The sequence below is a fragment of the Artemia sp. Qi Xiang Cuo genome, chromosome 12 (genome assembly GCF_049724085.1).
Source record: "Artemia sp. Qi Xiang Cuo chromosome 12, ASM4972408v1, whole genome shotgun sequence".
NCBI classification, from domain to species: domain Eukaryota; kingdom Metazoa; phylum Arthropoda; class Branchiopoda; order Anostraca; family Artemiidae; genus Artemia; species Artemia sp. Qi Xiang Cuo.
Window position 1 is genome coordinate 24,618,456 of NC_142805.1, and position 24,911 is coordinate 24,643,366.

At 32.3% G+C, this 24,911-nt stretch overlaps 1 protein-coding gene across 1 annotated transcript in view; it reads right to left on the reverse strand.

Moving 5' to 3' along the window:
- Positions 1–24,911, reverse strand: part of LOC148945912 (transmembrane protein 120 homolog) — a 545,739-nt gene that overhangs the window by 38,275 nt on the left and 482,553 nt on the right. Inside the window, exon 3 of the mRNA XM_089097776.1 lies at positions 14,199–14,372. Coding sequence (XP_088953902.1) covers positions 14,199–14,372 — 174 coding nt within the window. The remainder of the gene's footprint in view (positions 1–14,198; positions 14,373–24,911) is intronic.

Consider the following 24,911-nt stretch of genomic DNA (forward strand, 5'->3'; position numbering starts at 1 on the left):
GTTTACCTTGTCACAGTTACATTCTCTTGATTTTTCAAAGTTCATTTTGGATTTCTTTCTTTGAAATGCAAGAGTTGGAATATTTCAGTAGTGTTATGTCGTGGTTTACCTTGTCACAGTTACATTCTCTTGATTTTTCAAAGTTCATTTTGAATTTCTTTCATTGAAATGCAAGAGCTGGATTATTTCAGTAGTGTTTTGTCGTGGTTTACCGTGTCACAGTTACATTCTATTGATTTTTCAAAGTTCATTTTTGGATTTCTTTCATTGAAATGCAAGAGTTGGAATATTTCAGTAGTGTCTTGTTGTGCTTTACCTTGTCACTGATACATTCTCTTGATTTTTCAAAGTTCATTTTGGATTTCATTCATTGAAATGCAAGAGTTGGAATATTTCAATAGTGTTTTGTCATGGTTTACCGTGTCACAATTACATTCTCTAGATTTTTCATCGTTCATTTTTGGATTTCTCTCGTTGAAATGCAAGAGATGGAATATTTCAGTAGTATTTTGTCATGGTCAACCTTGTCACGGTTACATTTTGATTATTATTCAAACTTCATTTTGAATTTCTTTAATAGAAATGCAAGATTAGTACTATTTCAGTAATGGCTTCTTGTGGTTTACATTGCCAAACTTACAATCTCTTGATTTTTCATAGATCATTTTGGATTTCTTTCGTTGAAATGCAAGAGTTGGAATATTTCAGTAGTTTTGATGTGGTTTACCTTGCCACAGTTACATTCTCTTGATTTTTCAAAGTTCATTTTGGATTTCTTTCGTTGAAATGCAAGAGTTGGAATATTTCACTAGTGTTTTGTATCTTGGTTGTTTTTTTGCAAGTCCAAGAATTTGTCTTTGTTGGTTTGAATGTCTAAAGTGCATGTCTTTATCTGTTTCTATGTCTGAATCTATTTGTTTACATGTCTAGGTTGATGTTTGGTTAGGTTAGCTAAGTTAGGTTAGGTTAGCTAGTAAACATTTCTCCATGTTTAAGTTAGGTTAGCGTATCATGAGCACTCATGATAAGCTAACCTAACCTAACTTAAACATAGAGAAATTCTTACTAGCTAACCTAACCTAACTTAGCTAACCTAACCTAACCAAACACCAACCCAGACATGTAAACAAATAGATTCAGACATAGAAACAGAGAAAGACATGCACTTTAGACATTCAAACCAACAAAGTCAAATTCTTGAACTTGCAAAATACCAACCCAGGTAGAAAATACTAGTGAAATATTACAGCTCTTAAATTTAAACGAAAGAAATCCAAAATGAACTTTGAAAAATCACGAGAATGTAACTGTGACAAGGTAAACCACATCAAAACACTACTGAAATATTCCAACTCTTGCATTTCAACGAAAGAAATCCAAAATGATCTTTGAAAAATCAAGAGAATGTAAGTGTGACAAGGTAAACCACGAGAAAACACTACTGAAATATTCCAACTCTTGCATTTCAAGGAAAGAAATCATAAATGAACTTTTAAAAATAAAGAGAATGTAACTGTGACAAGGTAAACGACGACAAAACACTACTGATATATTCCAACTCTTGCATTTCAATGAAAGAAATCCAAAATGAAGTTTGAAAAATCAAGAGAATGTAACTGTGACTAGGTAAACCACAACAAAACACTACTGAAATATTCCAACTCTTGCATTTCAATGAAAGAAATCCAAAATGAACTTTGAAAAATCAAGAAAATGTGAGTGTGACAAGGTAAACCACAACAAAACACTACTGAAATATTGCAACTCTTGCATTTAAACGAAAGAAATCCAAAATGAACTTTGAAAAATCAAGAGAACGTAACTGTGACAAGGTGAACAACGACAAAACACTACTGAAATATTCCAACTCTTGCATTTCAACGAAAGAAATCCAAAATTAACTTTGAAAAATCAAGAAAAAGTAAATTTGACAAGGTAAAGCACAACAAGACACTACTGAAATATTCCAACTCTTGCACTTCAATGAAAGAAATCCAAAATGAACTTTGAAAAATCAAGAGAATGTAACTGTGACAAGGTAAAGCACAACAAAAGACTACTGAAATATTCCAACTCTTGCATTTCAATGAAAGAAATCCAAAATGAACTTTGAAAAATCAATAGAATGTAACTGTGACAAGGTAAACCATGACAAAACACTACTGAAATATTCCACATCTTACACTTCAACGAAAAACATTCAATATGAACTTTGAAAAATCAAGAGAATGTAACAGTGACAAGGTAAACCACGACAAAACGCTAATGAAATATTCCAACTCTTGCATTTCAACGAAAGAAATTCCAAAATGAACTTTGACAAATCAAGAGAATGTAAGTGTGACAAGGTAAACTACGACAAAACACTACTGACATATTCCAATTCTTGCATTTCAACGAACGAAATTCCAAAATGAACTTTGAAAAATCAAGAGAATGTAACTGTGACAAAGTAAAACACAACAAAACACTACTGAAATATTCCAACTTTTGCATTTAAACGAAAGAAAACCAAATGAACTTTGAAAAATCAGGAGAATGTAACTTTGACATGGTAAACCACGACAAAACACTACTGAAATATTCCAACTCTTGCATTTCAACGAAAGAAATCTAAAATAAACTTTCAAAAATTAAGAGACTTCAAAAGTTACCAGGTAAACCACAACAAAACACTACTGAAATATTCCAACTCTTGCATTTCAACGAAAGAAATCCAAAATGAACTTTGAAAAATCAAGAGAATGTGAGTGTGACAAGGTAAACTACGACAAAACACTACTGAAATATTCCAACTCTGGCATTTCAACGAAATAAATTCCAAATGAACTTTGAAAAATCAAAAGAATGTAACTGTGACAAGGTGAGCCACAGCAAAACACTACTGAAAAATTCCAACTCTTGCATTTCAACGAAAGAAATCCCAAATGAACTTTGAAAAATTAAGAGAAATGTATCTGTGACAAGATAAACCACAACAAAACACTACTGAAATATTTCAACTCTTGCATTTCAATGAATGAAATTCAAAATGAACTTTAAAAAATCACGAAAATGTAACTGTGTCAAGGTAAAGCATAACAAAACACTACTGAAATATTCCAACTCTTGCATTTCAATGAAAGAAATCCAAAATGTACTTTGAAAAATCGAGAGAATGTAACTGTGACAAGGTAAACCATGACAAAACACTACTGAAATATTCCACCTCTAGCTTTTCAATGAAAGAAATCAAAAACTGAAAATTTAAAAATCAGAGTTTAACTGTGAAAAGGTAAACCTCAACAAAGCCCTGATGAAAAATTCCAGCTCTAGTATTTCTACGTAAGGAATACAAAAATAATCTTTTAAAAATTAAGATAAGATAACTGTGACACGGTAAAGTACGAAAAAACACTACTGAAATATTCCAACTCTTGCATTTCAACGAAAGAAATCCAAATGAACTTTGAAAAATCAAGAAAATGAGAATTTTGGAAAGAAATCCAAAATGAACTTTGAAAAATGAAGAGAATGTAAGTGTGACAAGGTAAACCACAACAAAACAGTACTGAAATATTCCAACTCTTGCATTTCAGTGAAAGAAATTCAAAATGAACTTTGAAAAACCATGAGAATGTAACTGTGATAAGGTAAACCACAACAAAACACTACTTAAATAATCCAACTCTTGCATTTCAATGAAAGAAATTCAAAATGAACTTTGAAAAATCAAGAGAATGCAAGTGTGACAATGTAAACCACGACAAAAAACTATTGAATTATTCCAACTCTTTCCTTTCAACTAATTAAATCCAAAATTAACTTTGAAAAATCAAGAGAATGTAAAAGTGACGAGGTAAACCACAACAAGACACTACCGAAATATTCCAAATCTTGCATTTCAATGAAAGAAATCCAAAATGAACTTTGAAAAATCAAGAGAATGTAACTGTGACACGGTAAAGCACAACAAAACACTGCTGAAATATTCCAACTCTTGCATTTCAATGAAAGAAATCCAAAATGAACTTTGAAAAATTAAAATAATGTAACTATGACAATGTAAACCATGACAAAACATTACTGAAATATTCCAACTCTTGCATTTCAATGAAAGAAATCCAAAATGAACTTTGAAAAATCAAGAGAATGTAACTGTGACAAGGTAAACCACGACAAAACATTACTGACATATTCCAACTCTGGCATTTCAAGGAAAGAAATCCAAAATGAACTTTGAAAAATCAAGAGAATGTACGTTTGACAAGGTAAACCACAACAAAATACTACTGAAATATTCCAACTCTTGCACTTCAATGAAAGAAATCCAAAATGAACTTTGAAAAATCAAGAGAATGTAACTGTGACTAGGTAAACCACAACAAAAGACTACTCAAATATTCCAACTCTTTCATTTCAAGGAAAGAAATCCAAAATTAACTTCGAAAAATCAAAAGAGTGTAACTGTGACAAGGTAAACCACGGCGAAACGCTACTTAAATATTCCAACTCTTACATTCCAATGAAAAATTCAAAATGAACTTTGAAAAATCAAGAGAATGTAACTGTGACAAGGTAAACCACAACAAAACACTACTGAAATATTCCAACTCTTGCATTTCAACGAAAGAAATACAAAATGAACTTTGAAAAATCAAGAGAATGTAACTGTGACAAGGAAAACCACAACAACACACTACTGAGATAGACCAACTCTTGCATTTCAATGACAGAAATCCAAAAAGAACTGTTAAAAGTCTATACAATGTAACAGTGACAAGGTAAACCACAATAAAACACTACTGAACTATTCCAATTCTTGCCTTTAAATTAATGAAAACCACAATGAACTTCGAAAAATCACGAGAATGTAACTGTGACAAGGTAAACCACGACAAAACACTACTGAAATATTCCAACTCTTGCATTTCAAAGAAATAAATCCAAAATGAACTTTGAAAAATCAAGAGAATTTAACTGTGACAATGAAAACTACGACAAAACACTACTGAGATATTCCAACTCGTTCATTTCAATTAAATAAATTCCAAAATGAACTTTGAAAAATCAAGTGAATGCAACTGTGAAAAGGTAAACCACAACAAAACGCAACTGAAAAAATCCAACTCTTGCATTTCAAAGAAATAAATTACAATGAACTTTGACAAATCAAGAGAATGTAACTGTGAGAAGGTGAAGCACAGCAAAACACTTCTGAAATATTCCAACTCTTGCATTTCAACGAAAGAAATCCAAATGAGCTTTGAAAAATTAAGAGAATGTAACTGTGACAATGTAAACCATGACAAAAAACTATTGAAATATTCCAACCCATTAAATTCAATGAAAAAAATACAAATGAAACTTTAAAAATCAAAATAATTTTACTGTGACATGGTGAACAACGACAAATCACTATTGAAATAATCAAAATCTTGCATTTCAATGAAAGAAAACGAAACTGAACTTTGGAAAATAAAGATAATGTATCTTTGACAAGGTAAAGCAAAAAAAAAAACTACTGAAATATTCCAAATATTGAATTTCAAAGAGAGAAATCCAAAATGAACTTTGAAAAATCAAGAGAATGTAAGTGTGAAAAGGTAAACCACGAAAAAACAATACTTAAGTAATACAACTCTTTCATTTAATTGACATAAATTCCAAACTTAACTTTGGAAAATCAAATTACTGTAACTGTGAAAAGTTAAACCAAGACAGAACGCAGCTGAAAAAATCCAACTCTTGAATTACAACGAAGTAAATTTCAATGAACTTTGAAAAATTAAGAGAATGTAACTGTGACAAGATAAACCACAACAAAACACTACTGAAATATTTCAACTCTTGCATTTCAACGAAAGAAATTCAAAATAAACTTTGAAAAATCAAGATAATGTAACTGTGACAAGGTAAACCATAACAAAACACTACTGAAATATTCCAACTCTTTCATTTCAACGAAAGAAATCCAAAATGAACTTTGAAAAATCAAGAGAATGTAACTGTGACAAGGTAAACCACAACAAAACACTACTGAAATATTCCAACTCTCGTATTTCAATGAAAGATATCCAAAAATGAACTTGGGAATATTAAGATAATTTAACTTTGACAATGCAAACCACGACAAAACACTACTGAAATATTCTAACTTTTACACTTCAATGAATAAAATCCAAAAATGAACTTTGAAAAATCAAGAGAATGTAACTGTGACAATGTAGACCACGACCAAACATTTCTGAAATATTCCAACTCTTGCATTTCAACGGAAGAAATTCAAAATTAACTTTGAAAAATCAAGAGAATGTAAGTGTGACAAGGTAAACCACGACAAAACACTACTGAAATATTCCAACTCGTTCATTTCAACTAAATAAATTCCAAAATGAACTTTGAAAAATCAAGAGAATGTAACTGTGACAAGGTAAACCACAACAAAACACTACTGAAATATTCCAACTCTTGCATTTCAACGAAAGAAATCCCAATGAACTTTGAAAAATCAAGAGAATGTATCTGTGACAAGGTAAACCACAACAAAACACTACTGAAATATTTCAACTCTTGCATTTCAATGAAAGAAATCCAAAATGAACTTTGAAAAATCAAGATAATGTAACTGTGACAAGGTAAAGCATAACAAAACACTACTGAAATATTCCAACTCTTGCATTTCAACGAAAGAAATCCAAAATGAACTTTGAAAAATCAAGAGAATGTGAGTGTGACAAGGTAAACTACGACAAAACACTACTGAAATATTCCAACTCTTGCATTTCAACGAAAGAAATCCTAAATGAACTTTGAAAAATCAAGAGAATGTGAGTGTGACAAGGTAAACTACTACAAAACACTACTGAAATATTCCAACTCTTGCATTTCAACGAAAGAAATTCCAAAATGAACTTTGAAAAATAAAGAGAATGTAACTGTGACAAGGTAAACCACAACAAAACACTACTGAAAAATTCCAACTCTTGCATTTCAACGAAAGAAATCCAAATGAACTTTGAAAAATTAAGAGAATGTATCTGTGACAAGATAAACCATAACAAAACACTACTGAAATATTTCAACTCTTGCATTTCAATGAAAGAAATCCAAAATGAACTTTGAAAAATCAAAAGAATGTAACTGTGACAACGTAAAGCAAAACAAAACACTACTGAAATATTCCAACTCTTGCATTTCAATGAAAAAAATTCAAAATGAACTTTGAAAAATCAAGAGAGTGTAACTGTGACAAGGTAAACCACAACAAAACACTACTGAAATATTCCAACTCTTGCATTTCAACGAATGAAATCCAAAATGAACTTTGAAAAATCAAGAGAATGTAAGTGTGACAAGGTAAAGTACGACAAAACACTACTGAAATATTCCAACTCTTGCATTTCAACGAAAGAAATCCAAATGAACTTTGAAAAATCAAAAAAATGAGAATTTTGGAAAGAAATCCAAAATGAACTTTGAAAAATGAAGAGAATGTAAGTGTGACAAGGTAAACCACAACAAAACACTACTGAAATATTCCAACTCTTGCATTTCAGTGAAAGAAATTCAAAATGAACTTTGAAAAACCATGAGAATGTAACTGTGATAAGGTAAACCACAACAAAACACTACTTAAATAATCCAACTCTTGCATTTCAATGAAAGAAATTCAAAATGAACTTTGAAAAATCAAGAGAATGCAAGTGTGACAATGTAAACCATGACAAAACACTATTTAAATATTCCAACTCTTGCATTTCAACGAATGAAATCCAAAATGAACTTTGAAAAATCAAGAGAATGTAACAGTGACAAGGTAAAGCACAACAATACACTACTGAAATATTCCAACTCTTGCATTTCAATGAAAGAAATCCAAAAATGAACTTTCAAAAATCAATAGAATGTAACTGTGACACGGTAAAGCACAACAAAACACTGCTGAAATATTCCAACTCTTGCATTTCAATGAAAGAAATCCAAAATGAACTTTGAAAAATCAAAAGAATGTAACTATGACAATGTAAACCATGACAAAACATTACTGAAATATTCCAACTCTTGCATTTCAATGAAAGAAATTCAAAATTAACTTTGAAAAATCAAGAGAATGTAACTGTGACAAGGTAAACCACGACAAAACATTACTGACATATTCCAACTCTTGCATTTCAACGAAAGAAATCCAAAATGAACTTTGAAAAATCAAGAGAATGTAAGTGTGACAAGGTAAAGCACAACAAAACACTACTGAAATATTCCAACTCTTGCACTTCAATGAAAGAAATCCAAAATGAACTTTGAAAAATCAAGAGAATGTAACTGTGACAAGGTAAAGCACAACAAAAGACTACTGAAATATTCCAACTCTTGCATTTCAATGAAAGAAATCCAAAATGAACTTTGAAAAATCAAGAGAATGTAACCGTGACAAGGTAAACCACGACAAAACACTACTGAAATATTCCAACTCTTGCATTTCAACGAAAGAAATCCAAAATGAACTTTGAAAAATCAATAGAATGTAAGTGTGACAAGGAAAACTACGACAAAACACTACTGAGATATTCCAACTCATGAATTTCAACGAAAGAAATTCCAAAATGAACTTTGAAAAATCAAGAGAATGCAACTGTGACAAGGTAAACCACATCAAAACACTACTGAAATATTCCAACTCTTGCATTTCAACGAAAGAAAACCAAATTAACTTTGAAAAATCAAGAGAATGTAACTGTGACAAGGTAAACCATAACAAAACACTACTGAAATATTTCAACTCTTGCATTTCAATGAAAGAAATCCAAAATGAACTTTGAAAAATAAAGAGAATGTAACTGTGACAACGTAAAGCACAACAAAACACTAATTAAATATTACAACTCCTTCATTGCAACGAAATAAATACAAAATAAACTTTGAAAAATAAAGAGACTGTAACTGCTACAAGGTAAACCACGACAAAACACTACCGAAATATTAAAACTCTTGCATTTCAACGAAAGGAATCCAAAATAAACTTTGAAAAATCAATAGAATGTAACCGTGACAAGGTAAAGCACAACAAAACAATACTGAAATATTCCAACTCTTGCATTTCTACGAAAGAAATCCAGAATGAACTTTGAAAAATCAAGAGAATGTGAGTGTGACAAGGTAAACTACGACAAAACACTACTGAAATATTCCAACTCTTGCATTTCAAAGAAAGAAATTCCAAAATGAACTTTGAAAAATCAAGAGAATGTAACTGTGACAAGGTAAACCACAACAAAACGCTACTGAAATATTCCAACTCTTGCATTTCAACGAAAGAAATCCAAATGAACTTTGAAAAATTAAGAGAATGTATCTGTGACAAGATAAACCACAACAAAACACTACTGAAATATTCCAACTCTTGCATTTCAATTAAAGAAATCCAAAATGAACTTTAAAAAATCAAGAGAATGTAAGTGTGACAAGGAAAAGCACGACAAAACACTACTGAAATATTCCAACTCTTGTACTTCAACGAATGAACTCCGAAATGAACTTTGAAAAATAAAGAGAATGTAACTGTGACAAGTTAAAACACGACAAAATACTACTGAAATATTCAAACTCTTGCATTTCAATGAAAGAAATAGACACTTGACGGAGAAAAAATCAAGAAAGTGTAACTATGACTAGGTAAACCACAACAAAAAACTAGTGAAATTTTCCAACTCTTGCATTTCAACGAATGAAATCATAAGTTAACATTGAAAAAGTAAGAAAAAGTAAGTTTGACAAGGTAAACAACGACAAAACACTACTGAAATATTCCAACTCTTGCATTTCAACGAAAGAAATCCAAATGAACTTTGAAAAATCAAGAAAATGAGAATTTTGGAAAGAAATCCAAAATGAACTTTGAAAAATGAAGAGAATGTAAGTGTGACAAGGTAAACCACAACAAAACACTAATGAAATATTCCAACTCTTGCATTTCAGTGAAAGAAATTCAAAATGAACTTTGAAAAACCATGAGAATGTAACTGTGATAAGGTAAACCACAACAAAACACTACTTAAATAATCCAACTCTTGCATTTCAATGAAAGAAATTCAAAATGAACTTTGAAAAATCAAGAGAATGCAAGTGTGACAATGTAAACCATGACAAAACACTATTTAAATATTCCAACTCTTGCATTTCAACGAATGAAATCCAAAATGAACTTTGAAAAATCAAGAGAATGTAACAGTGACAAGGTAAACCACGACAAAACACTACTGACATATTCCAACTCTTGCATTTCAAGGAAAGAAATTCACAATTAAATTTGAAAAATCATGACAAAGTAACTTCGACAAGGTTAATCACGAGAAAACACTACTGGAATAATCCCACTCTTGCATTTCAATGAAAAAAAATCAAAATGAGCTATGAAAAATCAAGATAATGTAACTGTGACAAGGTAAACCACGACAATACACTACCGAAATATTCCAACTCTTGCATTTCACGAAAGAAATTCAAAATGAACTTTGAAAAAAATCAAGAGTATGTAACTGCGACAAGGAAAAGCACGACAAAACACTACTGAAATAATCCAACTCTTGCATTTCAATGAAATAAATTCAAAATTAGCTTTGAAAAATGAAGAGAATGTAACTGTGATAAGGTAAACCACGACAAAACACTTCTGAAATATTCCAACTCTTGCATTTGAATTAAAGAAATTCAAAATGAACTTTGAAAAATCAGGAGAATGTAACTGTGACATGGTAAACCACGACAAAACATTACTGAGATAATCCAACTCTTGCATTTCAATGAAAGAAATTTAAAATGAACTTTGAAAAATCAAGAGAATATAACTGCGACAAGGTAAACCACGACAAAACACTACTGAAATATTCCAACTCTTGCATTTCACGAAAGAAATTAAAAATTAACTTTAAAAATCAAGAGAATGTAACTGTGACATGATAAACCACGACAAAACACTACTGAAATATTCCAACTCTGGCATTTCACGAAAGGAATTCAAAATGAACTTTGAAAAATCAAAAGAATGTAACTGTGACAAGGTAAAGCACAACAAAACACTACTGAAATATTCAAACTCTTGCATTTCAATGAAAGAAATTCAAAAGGAACTTTGAAAAATCAAAAGAATGTAACTGTGACAAGGTAAAGCACAACAAAACACTACTGAAATATTCCAACTCTTGCATTTCAATGAAAGAAATTCAAAATGAACTTTGAAAAATCAAGAGAATGTAAGTGTGACAAGGTAAACCACAACAAAACACTACTGAAATATTCCAACTCTTGTATTTCAACGGCAGAAATTCAAAATGAACTTTGAAAAATCAAGAAAATGTAAATGTGACATGGTAAACCACGACAAAACACTACTGAAATATTCCAACTCTTGCATTTCAATGAAAGAAATCCAAAATGAACTTTGAAAAATTAAGAGAATGTAACTGTGAAATGGTAAACCACAACAAAACATTACTGAAATAATCCAACTCTTGCATTTCAACGAAAGAAATTCAAAATAATCTTTGAAAAATTAAGAGAATGTAACTGTGACAAGGTAAACCACGACAGGATACTGCTTAAATAATCCAACTATTTAATTTCAACTAAATAAATCAAAAATGATCTTGGAAAAATTAAGATATTTTAACTGTGACATTTTAAACCATGACAAGACCCTACTGGTGGGAGGGGGAGCCAAAAGTTTTGGGGGATGGGGCCCTTCTTTGTGTCAAAATCCGCAAATTAAAACGTATTAAAAAATGGGGGGGGGGGGGTAAAAAAAAGTCGGGTGGCCCTGGGGGCCTTTGGGGGCTCGGGTGGCACCGGGGGGCCCTTTGGGGTTGGGGGGGTCCTTTGGGGGCTGGGGGGGCCTTTTGGGGCTCGGGGGCTCTTTTGTGGCCCGGGGGGCCATTGGGGGCCGGGGGTTCCTTCGGGGTTGGGGTAGGGGGGTCGGGGCCCTTTGGGGTTGGGTAGGGGGGTTGTTGGGGTAGGGGACCTCACAAGATTGTTCAAATAGAACTTGTGTATTATAAAGACCACAGAGTTTCACCCCCAAATCCTCTTCTAAAATCATCTTCTAAAATGCCTCAAACGGTTTCGCCTAAATCATCTTCTAAAATGTCTCAAAACAGTTTCGCCCAAATAATCCCCTAAAAGTAATTTCTGCGTGTTCCTTTTGTTTTGGCATCCCTGCGCTGTCATATTTGAAATACCTAGGAAACAATTCCCCACGTTAATCTTTTCGACCCATAGATATTCCTTCCTACACTTTTAAGGTTTTCATAGAATATTAATTTATCTCTATGACCTAAAGATCGAAGAAGCCGTATTTAAAAATAGAATTTCTATCTCTTTAGACTCCCGCAAAATTCCATGATAACAAGTGATGTCATTTCTATTTCTTGACACTAAAGATCAATGAAGCCATATTTAAAAATATAATATTAATTTTTTTTCTCTGACCTAAATACCGTTTATCCCTCAGACCTAAGATCAAAGAAGCCATATTTGTTTCTTAATTCCCCCTCGAGTCCTGCATCAATACATTCCCCTCGAATATGTAAATCAATTTCTCGGAAATTCTCTCCCTTCGATTATGCAAATCAAGTTCTCAGAAATTTAGTTCCCCTCTTGTGAATCAATACATTGTCTATATGGTTAGGCACATGCGCACTCAATTGTAGGTGGCAGCACGGTGTTCGTTCCGGGCTGGTACCCCCCCTTTCTACTAATAAGTGTTTTCAGCTATGGTTTCCAATCCCATGCTCTGGCTCTAAAACCTACTCTGTAAAAGGCTTGATTTACTACGCGGATCCAAGCCCTATTTGAGCCTGAAACCGAAGCTAAAACAAATTTTGACTCCCGAATTTTCGCAACAAAGTTCCATTTTGTTTTTTCCCCCAAAATTCCCTGAATCTTCAAGACGTCTCCGAGTTTTTAAGGCATGTCCCCGAATTTTAAGATTCGAGAGTGGAAGCCCTGCTTGATACACAGAAAGATGTTTTTGCGACCTTTGGACGCCAGAAGTGAAGTGTCTGTTTATGAAGAAAGGAAAATAGGTGACTGCTTGTCTGTCTCTTATCTTGACTATTCTGAACAGATCAGGGTGAAATAAAATATTTGTAGATGAAAGAATACAAACATAGATACAAAAATACTGAATTGTACCACATTGTACCATAATTTTGTAAAATATACCATATTTTGTGGGATTGTACTAAATTGTATCAGTAGAGGAGAAATGTAGCAATATGGTACAATTGTACCACGTTTGGCATCCCTGCCTGAGCTACTATTAATGCCTCGATTTACTCCGGAACTGGCAAAACTTCGGGTTATGACGACAAACCTGTTCATAAAACTTCAGGAACCTGTTTCTGACGGCTTGTCACATCTCATTCTATACGCAAATTCAGACTTAAGCGCTAAAATAATAAGCGTTATTTAAGCATTAAAAGTCTAAAAAAAAAAAAAAAAAAAAAAAAAGTTTTTAAAACTTCAGGAACCTGTACCTGATGGTTTTTCAAATTTCATTCTAGATAAAATTTCAGATTTAAGCACTAAAAAACTAAGCGTTAACCGTTATTTAAGCGTTAAAAGTAAAAAAAAAAAAAATTTTTAACTTCAGGAACCTGTTCCTGACGGTTTCTCACATCTCACATCTATTCACAAGTTCAGATTTTAGAACTTTTTTTTTTACCAGTCAACAGGTCATTGAAAAGGAATGATAATCCATGGAATTAGAAAAATAAACAGAGATAACTATTCAGATAATAGCTATTGTCTGAATAGTCAGAAAAAAAAACATTTGAAGTTATTAAAGTTCTGTGATCTGTAGAACTTTACATCAATATTTTATGCCCTACTCCCTGATCATTACATTATAAACTAGCTTCTATTTAAATTTATTTTTTATTCTGTTTATTGCCATGGTCATTTGCATTTTGCAGCTGCTGCCTTCAGACTAAAAAAAGAAAAAAAGTTTCTATTGTAATCAGAATCGAAAATGCTGTATAGTTTTCCATAAGCCTTAAAACGAGGGGAAGGGGGAGGCATTTAGCATAACAGAATCTAGAAAGAAATACCTGGATTTGTACCTAGAAAAAAGCTTATTTAACATTATACCCCCTCCCCAAAACAACAAGATATGAATATGACGTAGCAATGATCAGAGGCTTTTTAGCCAGTATAGAGCTTACCTAGCTGCTTTATCAAGGATATTAACATTGACTGTTCCAAGAATAATTCTCAAGTAGAGACCACTCTCTCTTGGAAGATCGTCTTCAATCTCATTCAGTTGGAATTTTCTCTTTTCAACATCCTTTGATAGACATTCTAGCCGCTCTTCATCATCTTCATCTTCGGGTTTTTGTCTGAATATCAAACAGGAGTTATTATCTTTAAGATGCGTGCAAAGATAAAAAAAAACTTAAAAAAGAAATCAGTCCTTAAATATCAAAGTATAAAATTAGAGCAACTATAGTAGAGGCGGCTATTTTGCAAAACGATTGCAAAACAACAACAAACAAAAAAAAAGAAGGAACTCGAGCCAATTCTCTAAAATCTCAGATGAAAACACAATGGTAATACCTAGCTCAAATAGTAAGTTGATATGGCCTAATGAGTGTGGACTATCTAAGACTTGGTATGAAGTCTTATGTCTATTGAAACATAAGTCTTATGTATATTAAGTTGATATGTCTATGACGTCTATTGAATTATAACAGACTATAGACAACATAAGTTTCGGCGAGCTCCTTGATTTTTCTTCCATTCCAAAAGTAAAAATTTCCTAAAGTGTTGGCCAGCAGCAGGGTGGCGAACCTGGATCGCCAGTCTTAGTTGCGTAACCCCCAGTATAGCTATTTTGGATCAAAAGTAGCCAAAAATACCGCCAGAGCTTTAAGATCTAAAAACTGTACCCCTTGTCTCGAGTTTGAGCCAACAGTAGCGTAGATTCTGATTTTATTCGAAAAAGAGTGGTTCTCATTCGCTATCAGTAACGGATTGGCTAAAGGTATAAACTACCACTTTCAATTTCAACAGCTTTACTACAGAGCAAAACCCTTCTGATTAGGTGAAAGTGAAGTAATGCGATCACTTTCTTCCAATCAGAGGCCATTTCTTGATTCTTCGAATTTGGGGTTTTTGGTACAGTTCCTGGTACCTACCATACATGCGCACGCGCACTGACAGTGCCCAAGCGCACTGGTCCAAGATGGCAATACAGATGGGTTTACTTTTTAGGAATGACCATGACACATGAGGACCACGTTCGCTACCTTGAGCAGGTAAAACAGGTTATTTACGCCTGTTTTTTTTACGAGCATGATGTATGACGGCGGTTCAACTCCTCTCGTATTTCAATGCTTTTCCTATATTATCTGGTATCTATTCATGTAATAAATCTATGGGAGGTACCCTGTCCAAAAAAAAACAACAAAAAGACGACAGAGCCGTCCTTTAGCTTATCTGTAGGCATCTTGATTATTTTTATTGATGTTTAACAGCTAATTCTTTAAACAGAACAAACAGCCTTCTTGTGTCTGAATGTTGCAGTAGTAGAAGGCTATCTTATACTCCCACGATGACCACGTGGTTTATGGTTTTCTCAGTGAGAATGAAAAAACAGGAATTTTCTCACTTAAAAAAACATGAATTTTCTCACTTTTATGGATGTTTTCTTGGATGGTTATGTGTGTTGGTCAATTTATTTGATGTTTTTCATGGATGTCAACGGCAATTCATGACTGTTTTACGGTTTTTATCAGTGAGAATGAAAAAACAAGAACTTTCTCACTTTTATGGATGTCAACAGCACTTCATGTCTGTTTTATTGTTTTTCTCAGTGAGAATGAAAAAACAGGAATTTTCTCACATTTATGGATGTTAACAGCAATTCATGTCTGTTTTATGGTTTTTGTCAGTGAGAATGAAAAAACAGGAACTTTCTCACATTTATGGATGTCAACAGCAATTTATTTCTGTTTTATGGTTTTTGTCAGTGAGAATGAAAAAACAGGAACTTTCTCACATTTATGGATGTCAACAGCAATTTATGTCTGTTTTATGGTTTGTGTCAGTGAGAATGAAAAAAGAGAAACTTTCTCACATTTATGGATGTCAACAGTAATTTATGTCTGTTTTATGGTTTTTGTCAGTGAGAATGAAAAAACAGGAACTTTCTCACATTTATGGATGTCAACAACAATTTATGTCTGTTTTATGGTTTTTGTCAGTGAGAATGAAAAAACAGGAACTTTCTCACGTTTATGGATGTCAACAGCAATTTATGTCTGTTTTATGTCTTTAGGCTAACCTAAGCTGAGAAATTGATTTACATAATCGGCGGGTGAATTATTTATTCACGAAGGGGAATTAAGAAACAAACATGGCTTCTTTGATCTTTAGGCTAACCTAACCTGAGAAATTGATTTACATAATCGCTAGGGGAATGTATTGATTCACGAAGGGGGAATTAAGAAACATTATGGCTTTCTTTAATCTTAGGTCTGAGGGATAAACGTTCTTTAGGTCAGAGAGAAAAATTAATATTCTATTTTTAAATAGGGCTTCATTGATCTTTACTGTCAGGAATTAGAAATGACATCACTTGTTATCTTGGAATTATGCGGGAGGCTAAAGAGATAGAAATTCTATTTTTAAATACAGCTTCACTGAGCTTTAAGTCGGAGAGATAAATTGATATTCTAACGAAACCTTAATAGTATATCTAGGAACATTTATGAGATGAAGAGATTAACGTAGGAAAGGGTTTCCTAGATATTTGAAATGTGAATGCACAGAGATACCAAAAACAAAAGGAACACACTGAGATTACTTTTATGGGATTATTTGGCTGAAACAATTTTAAAAATTTTAGGGAATTATTTCGGCAAAACAGTTAGAGACATTTTAAAAGATGATTTTAGAAGAGGTTTTGAGTGTGGTCGTTATAGTAAACAAGTTCTATTTGAACAGTGTCGTGAGGTCCTCTACCCCAACCCCAAAGGGCCCCGATCGCCCAACCCCGATCCAAATGGCTCCGATCTCCAAATCCCAAACCCCAAGGAACCCCCCCGTCTCCAAAGGTTACCCCGGCACCCCCCCCGCCCCCCCAGACCCCCAAAGGCCCGCCCCGGGCCCCCAAAGAGTCCCCTCCATATTTTTTAATACTTTTTTGTGCATTGAGACACAGAAGGACCACCTCCCCCCAACCCCCCTAAAGGGCCTCCGGCAACCCAAAGGCTCCTGAGCCACCATTTTAATACTTTTTTAAGGCTTAATTATATCTTTTCACAACAAATTATCATAGGTGTGTGTTGTCAGAAAATTAGGATTTGGGATGTGTAGTTTGCTATTTGGACTTTTCAGAGCTATGATTATTAGTCTCTCATAGGTGTTTGTTGTCTGAAACTTCTAGTTTGGGATGAGTAGTTTGCTATTTCAGACTTTTATGAGCTAAGCTTTCCTAGTATATCGTAGGTGAATGTTGTCAGAAAATTATAATTTGGGATATGTAAATTACTATTTTGGGCTTTTCTGAGCTAGATTTCTTAGTCCCTCATAGGTGTTTGTTGTCTGAAACCTATAGTTTGGGATGAGTAGTTTGCTATTTTTGACTTTTCTGAGCTAGGTTTCTCAGCCTTTCATAGGTGTGTGTTGTCAGAAACTTATGATTTGGGATATGTAAATTACTATTTTTGACTTTTCTGAGCTAGATTTCTTAGTCTTTCATAGGTGTTTGTTGTCTAAAACCTATAGTTTGGGATGAGTAGTTTGCTTTTGGACTTTTCAGAGCTGGATTTCTTAGCCTTTCGTAGGTGTGTGTTGACTGAAACTTATGATTTGGGATATGTAAATTACAATTTCGGGCTTTTCTAAGCTAGATTTCTTAGTCTTTCGTTGGTGTGTGTTGTCTGAAACCTATGATTTGGGATTTGTAGTTTTGCTTTTTGGACTTTTCAGAGCTAGGATTCTTAGTCCCTCATAGGTGTTTGTTATCTGGAACCTATAGTTTGGGATGAGTAGTTTGTTATTTCAGGCTTTTCTGAACTAAGGTTTCTTAGTATTTCGTAGGTGTGTGTTGTCTGAAACTTATGACTTGAGGTGTCTAATTTGCTATTTCAGGCCTTTCTGAGCTAAGGTTTCATAGTATTTCGTAGGTGAATGTTGTCTGAAACTTATGATTTGGGATATGTAAATTACTATTTCGAGCTTTTCTAAGTTAGATTTCTTAGTCTTTCGTTGGTGTGTGTTGACTGAAACCTATGATTTGGGATATAAGGTTCTTAGTCTTTTGTTGGTGTGTGCTGTCTGAAACCTATGATTTGGGGTTTCTAGTTTTCTTTTTGGACTTTTCAGAGCTAGGATTCATAGTCCCTCATAGGTGTTTGTTGTCTGAAACCTATAGTTTGGGATGAGTAGTTTGCTATTTCAGGCTTTTCTGAGCTAAGGTTTCTTAGTATTTCGTAGGTGTGTGTTGTCTGAAACTTATGATTTGAGGTGTGTAATTTGCTATTTCAGGCTTTTCTGAGCTAAGGTTTCATAGTATTTCATAGGTGAATGTTGTCTGAAACTTATGATTTGGGGCGTGTAATTTGCTATTTCGGGTTTTTCTAAGCTAGATTTCTTAGTCTTTCGTTGATGTGTGTTGTCTGAAACCAATGATTAGGGATGGGTGGGTTGCTATTTTTGACTTTTCTGAGCTGGATTTCTTAGCCTTTCATAGGTATGTGTTGTCTGAAACCTATGATTTGGGATGGTTAATTTGCTATTTTTGACTTTTCTGAGCTAGGTTTCTTAACCTTTCATAGGTGTGTGCTGTCAGAAAATTATGCTTAGGGATTTGTAGTTTGCTTTTTAGACTTTTCAGAGCTAGGATTCTTAGTCTCTCATAGGTGTTTGTTGTCTGAAACCTATAGTTTGGGATGAATAGTTTGCTATTTCAGGCTTTTCTGAGCTAAGGTTTCTTAGTATTTCATAGGTGGGTGTTGTCTGAAACTTATGATTTGAGGTATGCAATTTGCTATTTCCGACTTTTCATAACCAGATTTCTTAGTCTTTCGTAGGTGTGTGGTGTCTGAAACCTATGATTTGGGATGTGTGGGTTGCTATTTTTTTACTTTTCTGAGCTGGATTTCTTAGCCTTTCGTAGGTGTGTGTTGACTGAAACCTATGATTTGGGAATGAGTGGTTTGCTATTTTTGACTTTTCTGAGCTAGATTTCTTAGCATTTCATAGGTGTGTGCTGTCAGAAAATTATGATTTGGGAGGTGTGGTTTGCTTTTTGGACTTTTCAGAGCTAGGATTCTTAGTCCCTCATAGGTGTTTGTTGTCTGAAACTTCTAGTTTGGGATGAGTAGTTGGCTATTTCAGGCTTTTCTGAGCTAAGGTTTCTTAGTATTTCGTAGGTGAAGCTTCCACGTCAATTTTAAGTTCACCAAGACATAAAAAATTTAAAGTTCAGTTCTAAATTTTTCCATAGAAGATAGGAAAAGTTATAATATGATTGTGATTATTTTCTATGAAGATAGAAAGTTTCACTTTAATTCTAAATTTTCTTAAATTCAGTTCCGACTTTTCTCAGAGATGAAAAATTTAAAGTTCGGCTCCAAATATTTTCCATGTCAGTTTTAAGTTCACCAAGACATAAAGAAATTTAAAGTTCAATTCTAAATTTTTCGGTGGAAGATCCATACTTGTGAATATTTTCCCGGAAGATAAAAAGTTCTAGTTCAATTTAAAATTATCTCAACGAAGTGAAGAAAAATTCAAGTTCTCTTCTGAATTTTACCAAAGAACACAATTCAATTCTATTTTCACCAGTGAAAATAAAAATCTTCCACTTAAGTTCTTTATTTCACAAAGACATAAAGAAATTTAAAGTTCAATTCTAAATTTTTCGGTGGAAGATAGAAAAAGTAATTCCCTACCTGTGAACATTTTCTCGAAAAGAGGAAAAATTTTAAATACTGTCCCAATTTTTTCACAGGAGATAAAAAAATTCAAGTTCTCTTCGGAATTTTACGAAAGAACACAATTCAATTCTAATTTCTCCAGAGAAAATAAAAATCTTCCACTTAAGTTCTTTATTTCACAAATACATAAAGAAATTTAAAGTTCAATTCTAAATTTTTCGGTGGAAGATAGAAAAAGTAATACCATACTTGTGAATATTTTCCCGGAAAATAAAAAGTTCTAGTTCAATTTACAATTTTCTCAACGAAATGAAGAAAAGTTCAAGTTCTCTTCTGAATTTTACTAAAGAACACAATTCAATTCTAATTTCACCAGAGAAAAAAAAATCTTCCACTTCAGTTCTTTATTTCACAAGGACATAAAGAAATTTAAAGTTCATTTCCTAATTTTTCGGTGGAAGACAGAAAAATTAATACCATACTTGTGAATATTTTCCAGTAATATAAGAAGTTATAGTTCATCTTAAAATTTTCTCAAAGAAGTGAAGAAAAGTTCAAGATCTCTTCTGAACTTAACAAAAGAACACAATTCAATTCTAATTTCTCCAGAGAAAATAAAAATCTTCCACTTCAGTTTTAAGTTCCACAATAAAATAAAGAAATTTAAAGTTCTATTCTAAATTTTTAGATGAAAGATAGAAAAAGTAATACGATGATTGTGATTATTTTCCATGAAGATCAAAAGTTTCACTTTATTTATAATTTTTCTTAAATTCAGTTCTGATTTGCTCAAACAAATGAAAAATTTAAAGTTCTGTTCCAAATTTTTCATAGAAGATAGAAAAAGTTATACATTGATTGTGAATATTCAACATGAAGATAAGGAACTCCACTTTAATTCAGAGCTTTCTCGAAGAAGTGCAAAATGTTCAAGTTCTCTTCTGAATTTTTTTAAAGAAGAGAAAAAAGTTAGCTCAATTCTGAATTTTACCAATGAAAATGAAAAAACCTTCCATTTCAGTTCATAATTTCTCAAAGACATAAAAAATTTAAAGTTCAGTTCTAAATTTTTCTGTAGAAGATAGGAAAATTTATACTATGATTGTGATTATTTTCCAGGGAAGGTAAAAAAAGTTTCACTTTAATTCTAATTTTCTTAAATTCAGTTCCGATTTTTTGCAGAGATGAAAAATTTAAAGTTCAGGTCCAAATTTTTCATAGAATATAGAAAAAGATATACATTGATTTTGAATATTCGACATGAAGATAAGGTGCATCACTTTATTTCTGAGCTTTCTCGAAGAAGTGCAAAATGTTCAAGTTCTCTTCTGAATTTTCTTAAAGAAGATAAAAAAGTTAGCTCAATTCTGAATTTTACCAATGAAAATGAAAAAAGCTTCCACTTCAGTTCTTAATTTCTCAAACACATAAAAAATTCAAAGTTCTCTTCTAATTTATCCATGAAAATAAAAAGTTTCCGCTTCAGTTCTGGTTTTTTTCTCAAAGAGATGAAAAATTTAAAGTTCTATTCTAATTTTAAATTAAATTTTAGCTCCTTTGTCTTATGGTTTTACCCCTCAAATTTTTAAATTAGAAAATGAGTGACTCGTTCTATTATTAAAGACACTCGTTCAAACTCGTTCATCTAACCTCCAAACCAATAGGTTAGGTTAGGTATAAATAAATATTAATAAATAAATAGAAACATTTCTACATGTTTAAGTTAGGTTAGGTTAGGTTAACTTATCATGAGTGCTCATGATAAGTTAACCTAACCTTTTCCGGCGAGTATGGTTAGGTTAGGTTAGGCTAGATTAAGTTAGGTTAGCCTACGTACGCTTCACTTAGGTTAGCTTAGGTTAGGTGAGAGACATGCAAAAAGTTAGGTGTATGATTAGGTTAGGTTAGATTAAGTTAGGTTAAGTTAGGTTAGGCTAGGTTAGCCTACGTACGCGCGTGTACGTAGGCTGACCTAGCCTAACCTAACTTAACCTAACTTAATCTAACCTAACCTAACCTAATCATACACCTAACTTTTTGCCTGTCTCTCACCTAACCTAAGCTAAACTAAGTGAAGCGTACATGGATAACCTAACCTAACCTAATCTAACCTAACCTAATCTAACCTAACTTAATCTAGCCTAACCTAACCTAACCATACTCACCGGAAAAGGTTAGGCTAACTTATCATGAGCGCTCATGATAAGTTAACCTAACCTAACCTGGACCTGGAGAAATTAGAATTGAAGTGGTAAAATTCCGAAGAGAACTTGAACTTTTTTATCTCCTGTGAAAAATTTGGAACAGTATTTAAAATTTTTCATCTCTTCGAGAAAATATTCACAGGTATGGTATTACTTTTTCTATCTTCCACCGAAAAATTTAGAATTGAACTTTAAATTTCTTTATGTCTTTGTGAAATATAGAACTGAAGTGGAAGATTTTTATTTTCTCTGGTGAAATTAGAATTGAATTGTGTTCTTTGGTAAAATTCAGAAGAGAAATTGAATTCTTTTTTACTTCATTGAGAAAATTTTAAATTGAACTAGAACTTTGTATCTTCCTTGAAAATATTCACAAGTATGGCATTACTTTTTCTTGTTTACATCGAACAAGTTTGAATTGAACTTTAAATTTATTTATTTCTTTGTGACATAAAGAACTGAAGTGGAAGATTTTGATTTTCTCTGGTGAAATTAGAATTAAATTGTGTTCTTTGGTAAAATTCAGAAGAGAACTTCAACTTTTCTTCACTTCGTTGAGAAAATTAAAAATTGAACTAGAACTTTTTTATCTTCCGGGAAAATATTCACAAGTATGGTATTACTTTTTCTTTCTTCCACCGAAAAATTTAGAGTTGAACTCTAAATTTCTTTATGTCTTTGTAAAATAAAGAACTTAAGTGGAAGATTTTTGTTTTCTCTGGAGAAATTAGAATTGAATTGTGTTCTTTGGTAAAATTCAGTAGAGAACTTGAACTTTTCTTCACTTCATTGAGAAAATTTTAAATTGAACTAACTAGAACTTTTTATCTTCCGGGAAAATATTCACAAGTATGGTATTACTTTTTCTATCTTCCACCGAAAAATTTAGAATTGAACTCTAAATTTCTTTGTCTTTGTAAAATAAAGAACTTAAGTGGAAGATTTTTGTTTTCTCTGGAGAAATTAGAGTTGAATTGTGTTCTTTGGTAAAATTCAGTAGAGAACTTGAACTTTTCTTCACTTCATTGAGAAAATTTTAAATTGAACTAGAACTTTTTATCGTCCGGGAAAATATTCACAAGTATGGTATTACTTTTTCTATCGTCCACCGAAAAATTTAGAATTGAACTCTAAATTTCTTTATGTCTTTGTGAAATAAAGAACGGAAGTGGAAGATTTTTATTTTCTCTGGTGAAATTAGAATTGAATTGTGTTCTTTAGTAAAATTCAGAAGAGAACTTGAATTCTTCTTCACTTCGGTGAAAAAACTTTAAATTGAACTGGAACTTTTTATATTCCGTGAAAATATTCCAAGGTTTGGTATCACTTTTTCTATATTCCACTGAAAAATTTAGAAATGAACTGCAAAATTCTTTATGTGCTTGTGAAATTAGGAAATGAAGCTGAAGATTTTTGTTTTATCTGGAGAAATTAGTATTGAAGTGTATTCTTTAGTAAAATTTTATAGAGAACTTGAATTATTCTTCACTTCGTTGAGAAAATTTTAAATTGAACTAGAACTTTTTATCTTCCGGGAAAATATTCACAAGTATAGTATTACTTTTTCTATCTTCCACTGAAAAATTTAGAATTGAACTTTAAATTTATTTATGTCTTTGTGAAATAAAGAACTTAAGTGGAAGATTTTTATTTTCTTTGGAGACATTAGAATTGTATTGTGTTCTTTGGTAAAATTCAGTAGGGAACTTGAACTTTTCTTCACTTCGTTGAGAAAATTTTAAATTGAACTAGAACTTTTTATCTTACGTGAAAATATTCACAAGTATGGTATTACTTTTTCTATCTTCCACCGAAATTTTAGAATTGAACTCTAAATTTCTTTTTGTCTTTGTGAAATAAAGAACTGAAGTGGAAGATTTTTGTTTTCTCTGAAGAAATTAGAATTGAATTGTGTTCTTTGGTAAAATTCCGAAGAGAACTTGAACTTTTTTATCTTCTGTGAAAAATTTGGAAAAGTATTTTAAATTTTTCATCTCTTCGAGACAGATCTGAACTAAAGTGGGAAATTTTTATATTATTTGGAAAAATAGAAATGATCAATGACTAATTTCTCTTTCATTGAGAAAATTCAGAAGAGAACTTGAACTTTCCTTGACTTCGTTGAGAAAATTTTAAATTGAACTAGAACTTTTATCTTCCGTGAAAATATTCACAAGTATGATATTACTTTTTCTATCTTCCACCGACAAATTTAGAACTGAACTTTAAATTTCTTTATGTCTTGGTAAACTTAAAACTGACATGGAAAATATTTGGAGCCGAACTTTAAATTTTTTCATCTCTTTGAGAAAAGTCGGAACTGAATTTAAGAAAATTTAGAATTAAAGTGAAACTTTCTATCTTCATAGAAAATAATCACAATCATAGTATAGCTTTTCCAATCTTCTATGGAAAAATTTAGAACTGAACCTTAAATTTTTTATGTCTTGGTCAACTTAAAACTGATGTGGAAGCTTCACCTACAAAATACTAAGAAACCTTAGCTCAGAAAAACCTGAAATAGCCAACAAGTCATCCTAAACTAGAAGTTTCAGCCAACAAACACCTATGATGGACTATCTATCCTTGCTCTGAAAATTAAAAAAAGTAAACAACACCTCCCAAATCATAATTTTATAAATGCACAAACCTATGTAAGGCTAAGAAATCTAGCTCAGAAAAGTCAAAAATGGCAAACCACTCATTCCCAAATCATCGGTTTCAGTCAACACACACCTACGAAAGGCTAAGAAATCCAGCTCAGAAAAGTCAAAAAATAGCAACCCAC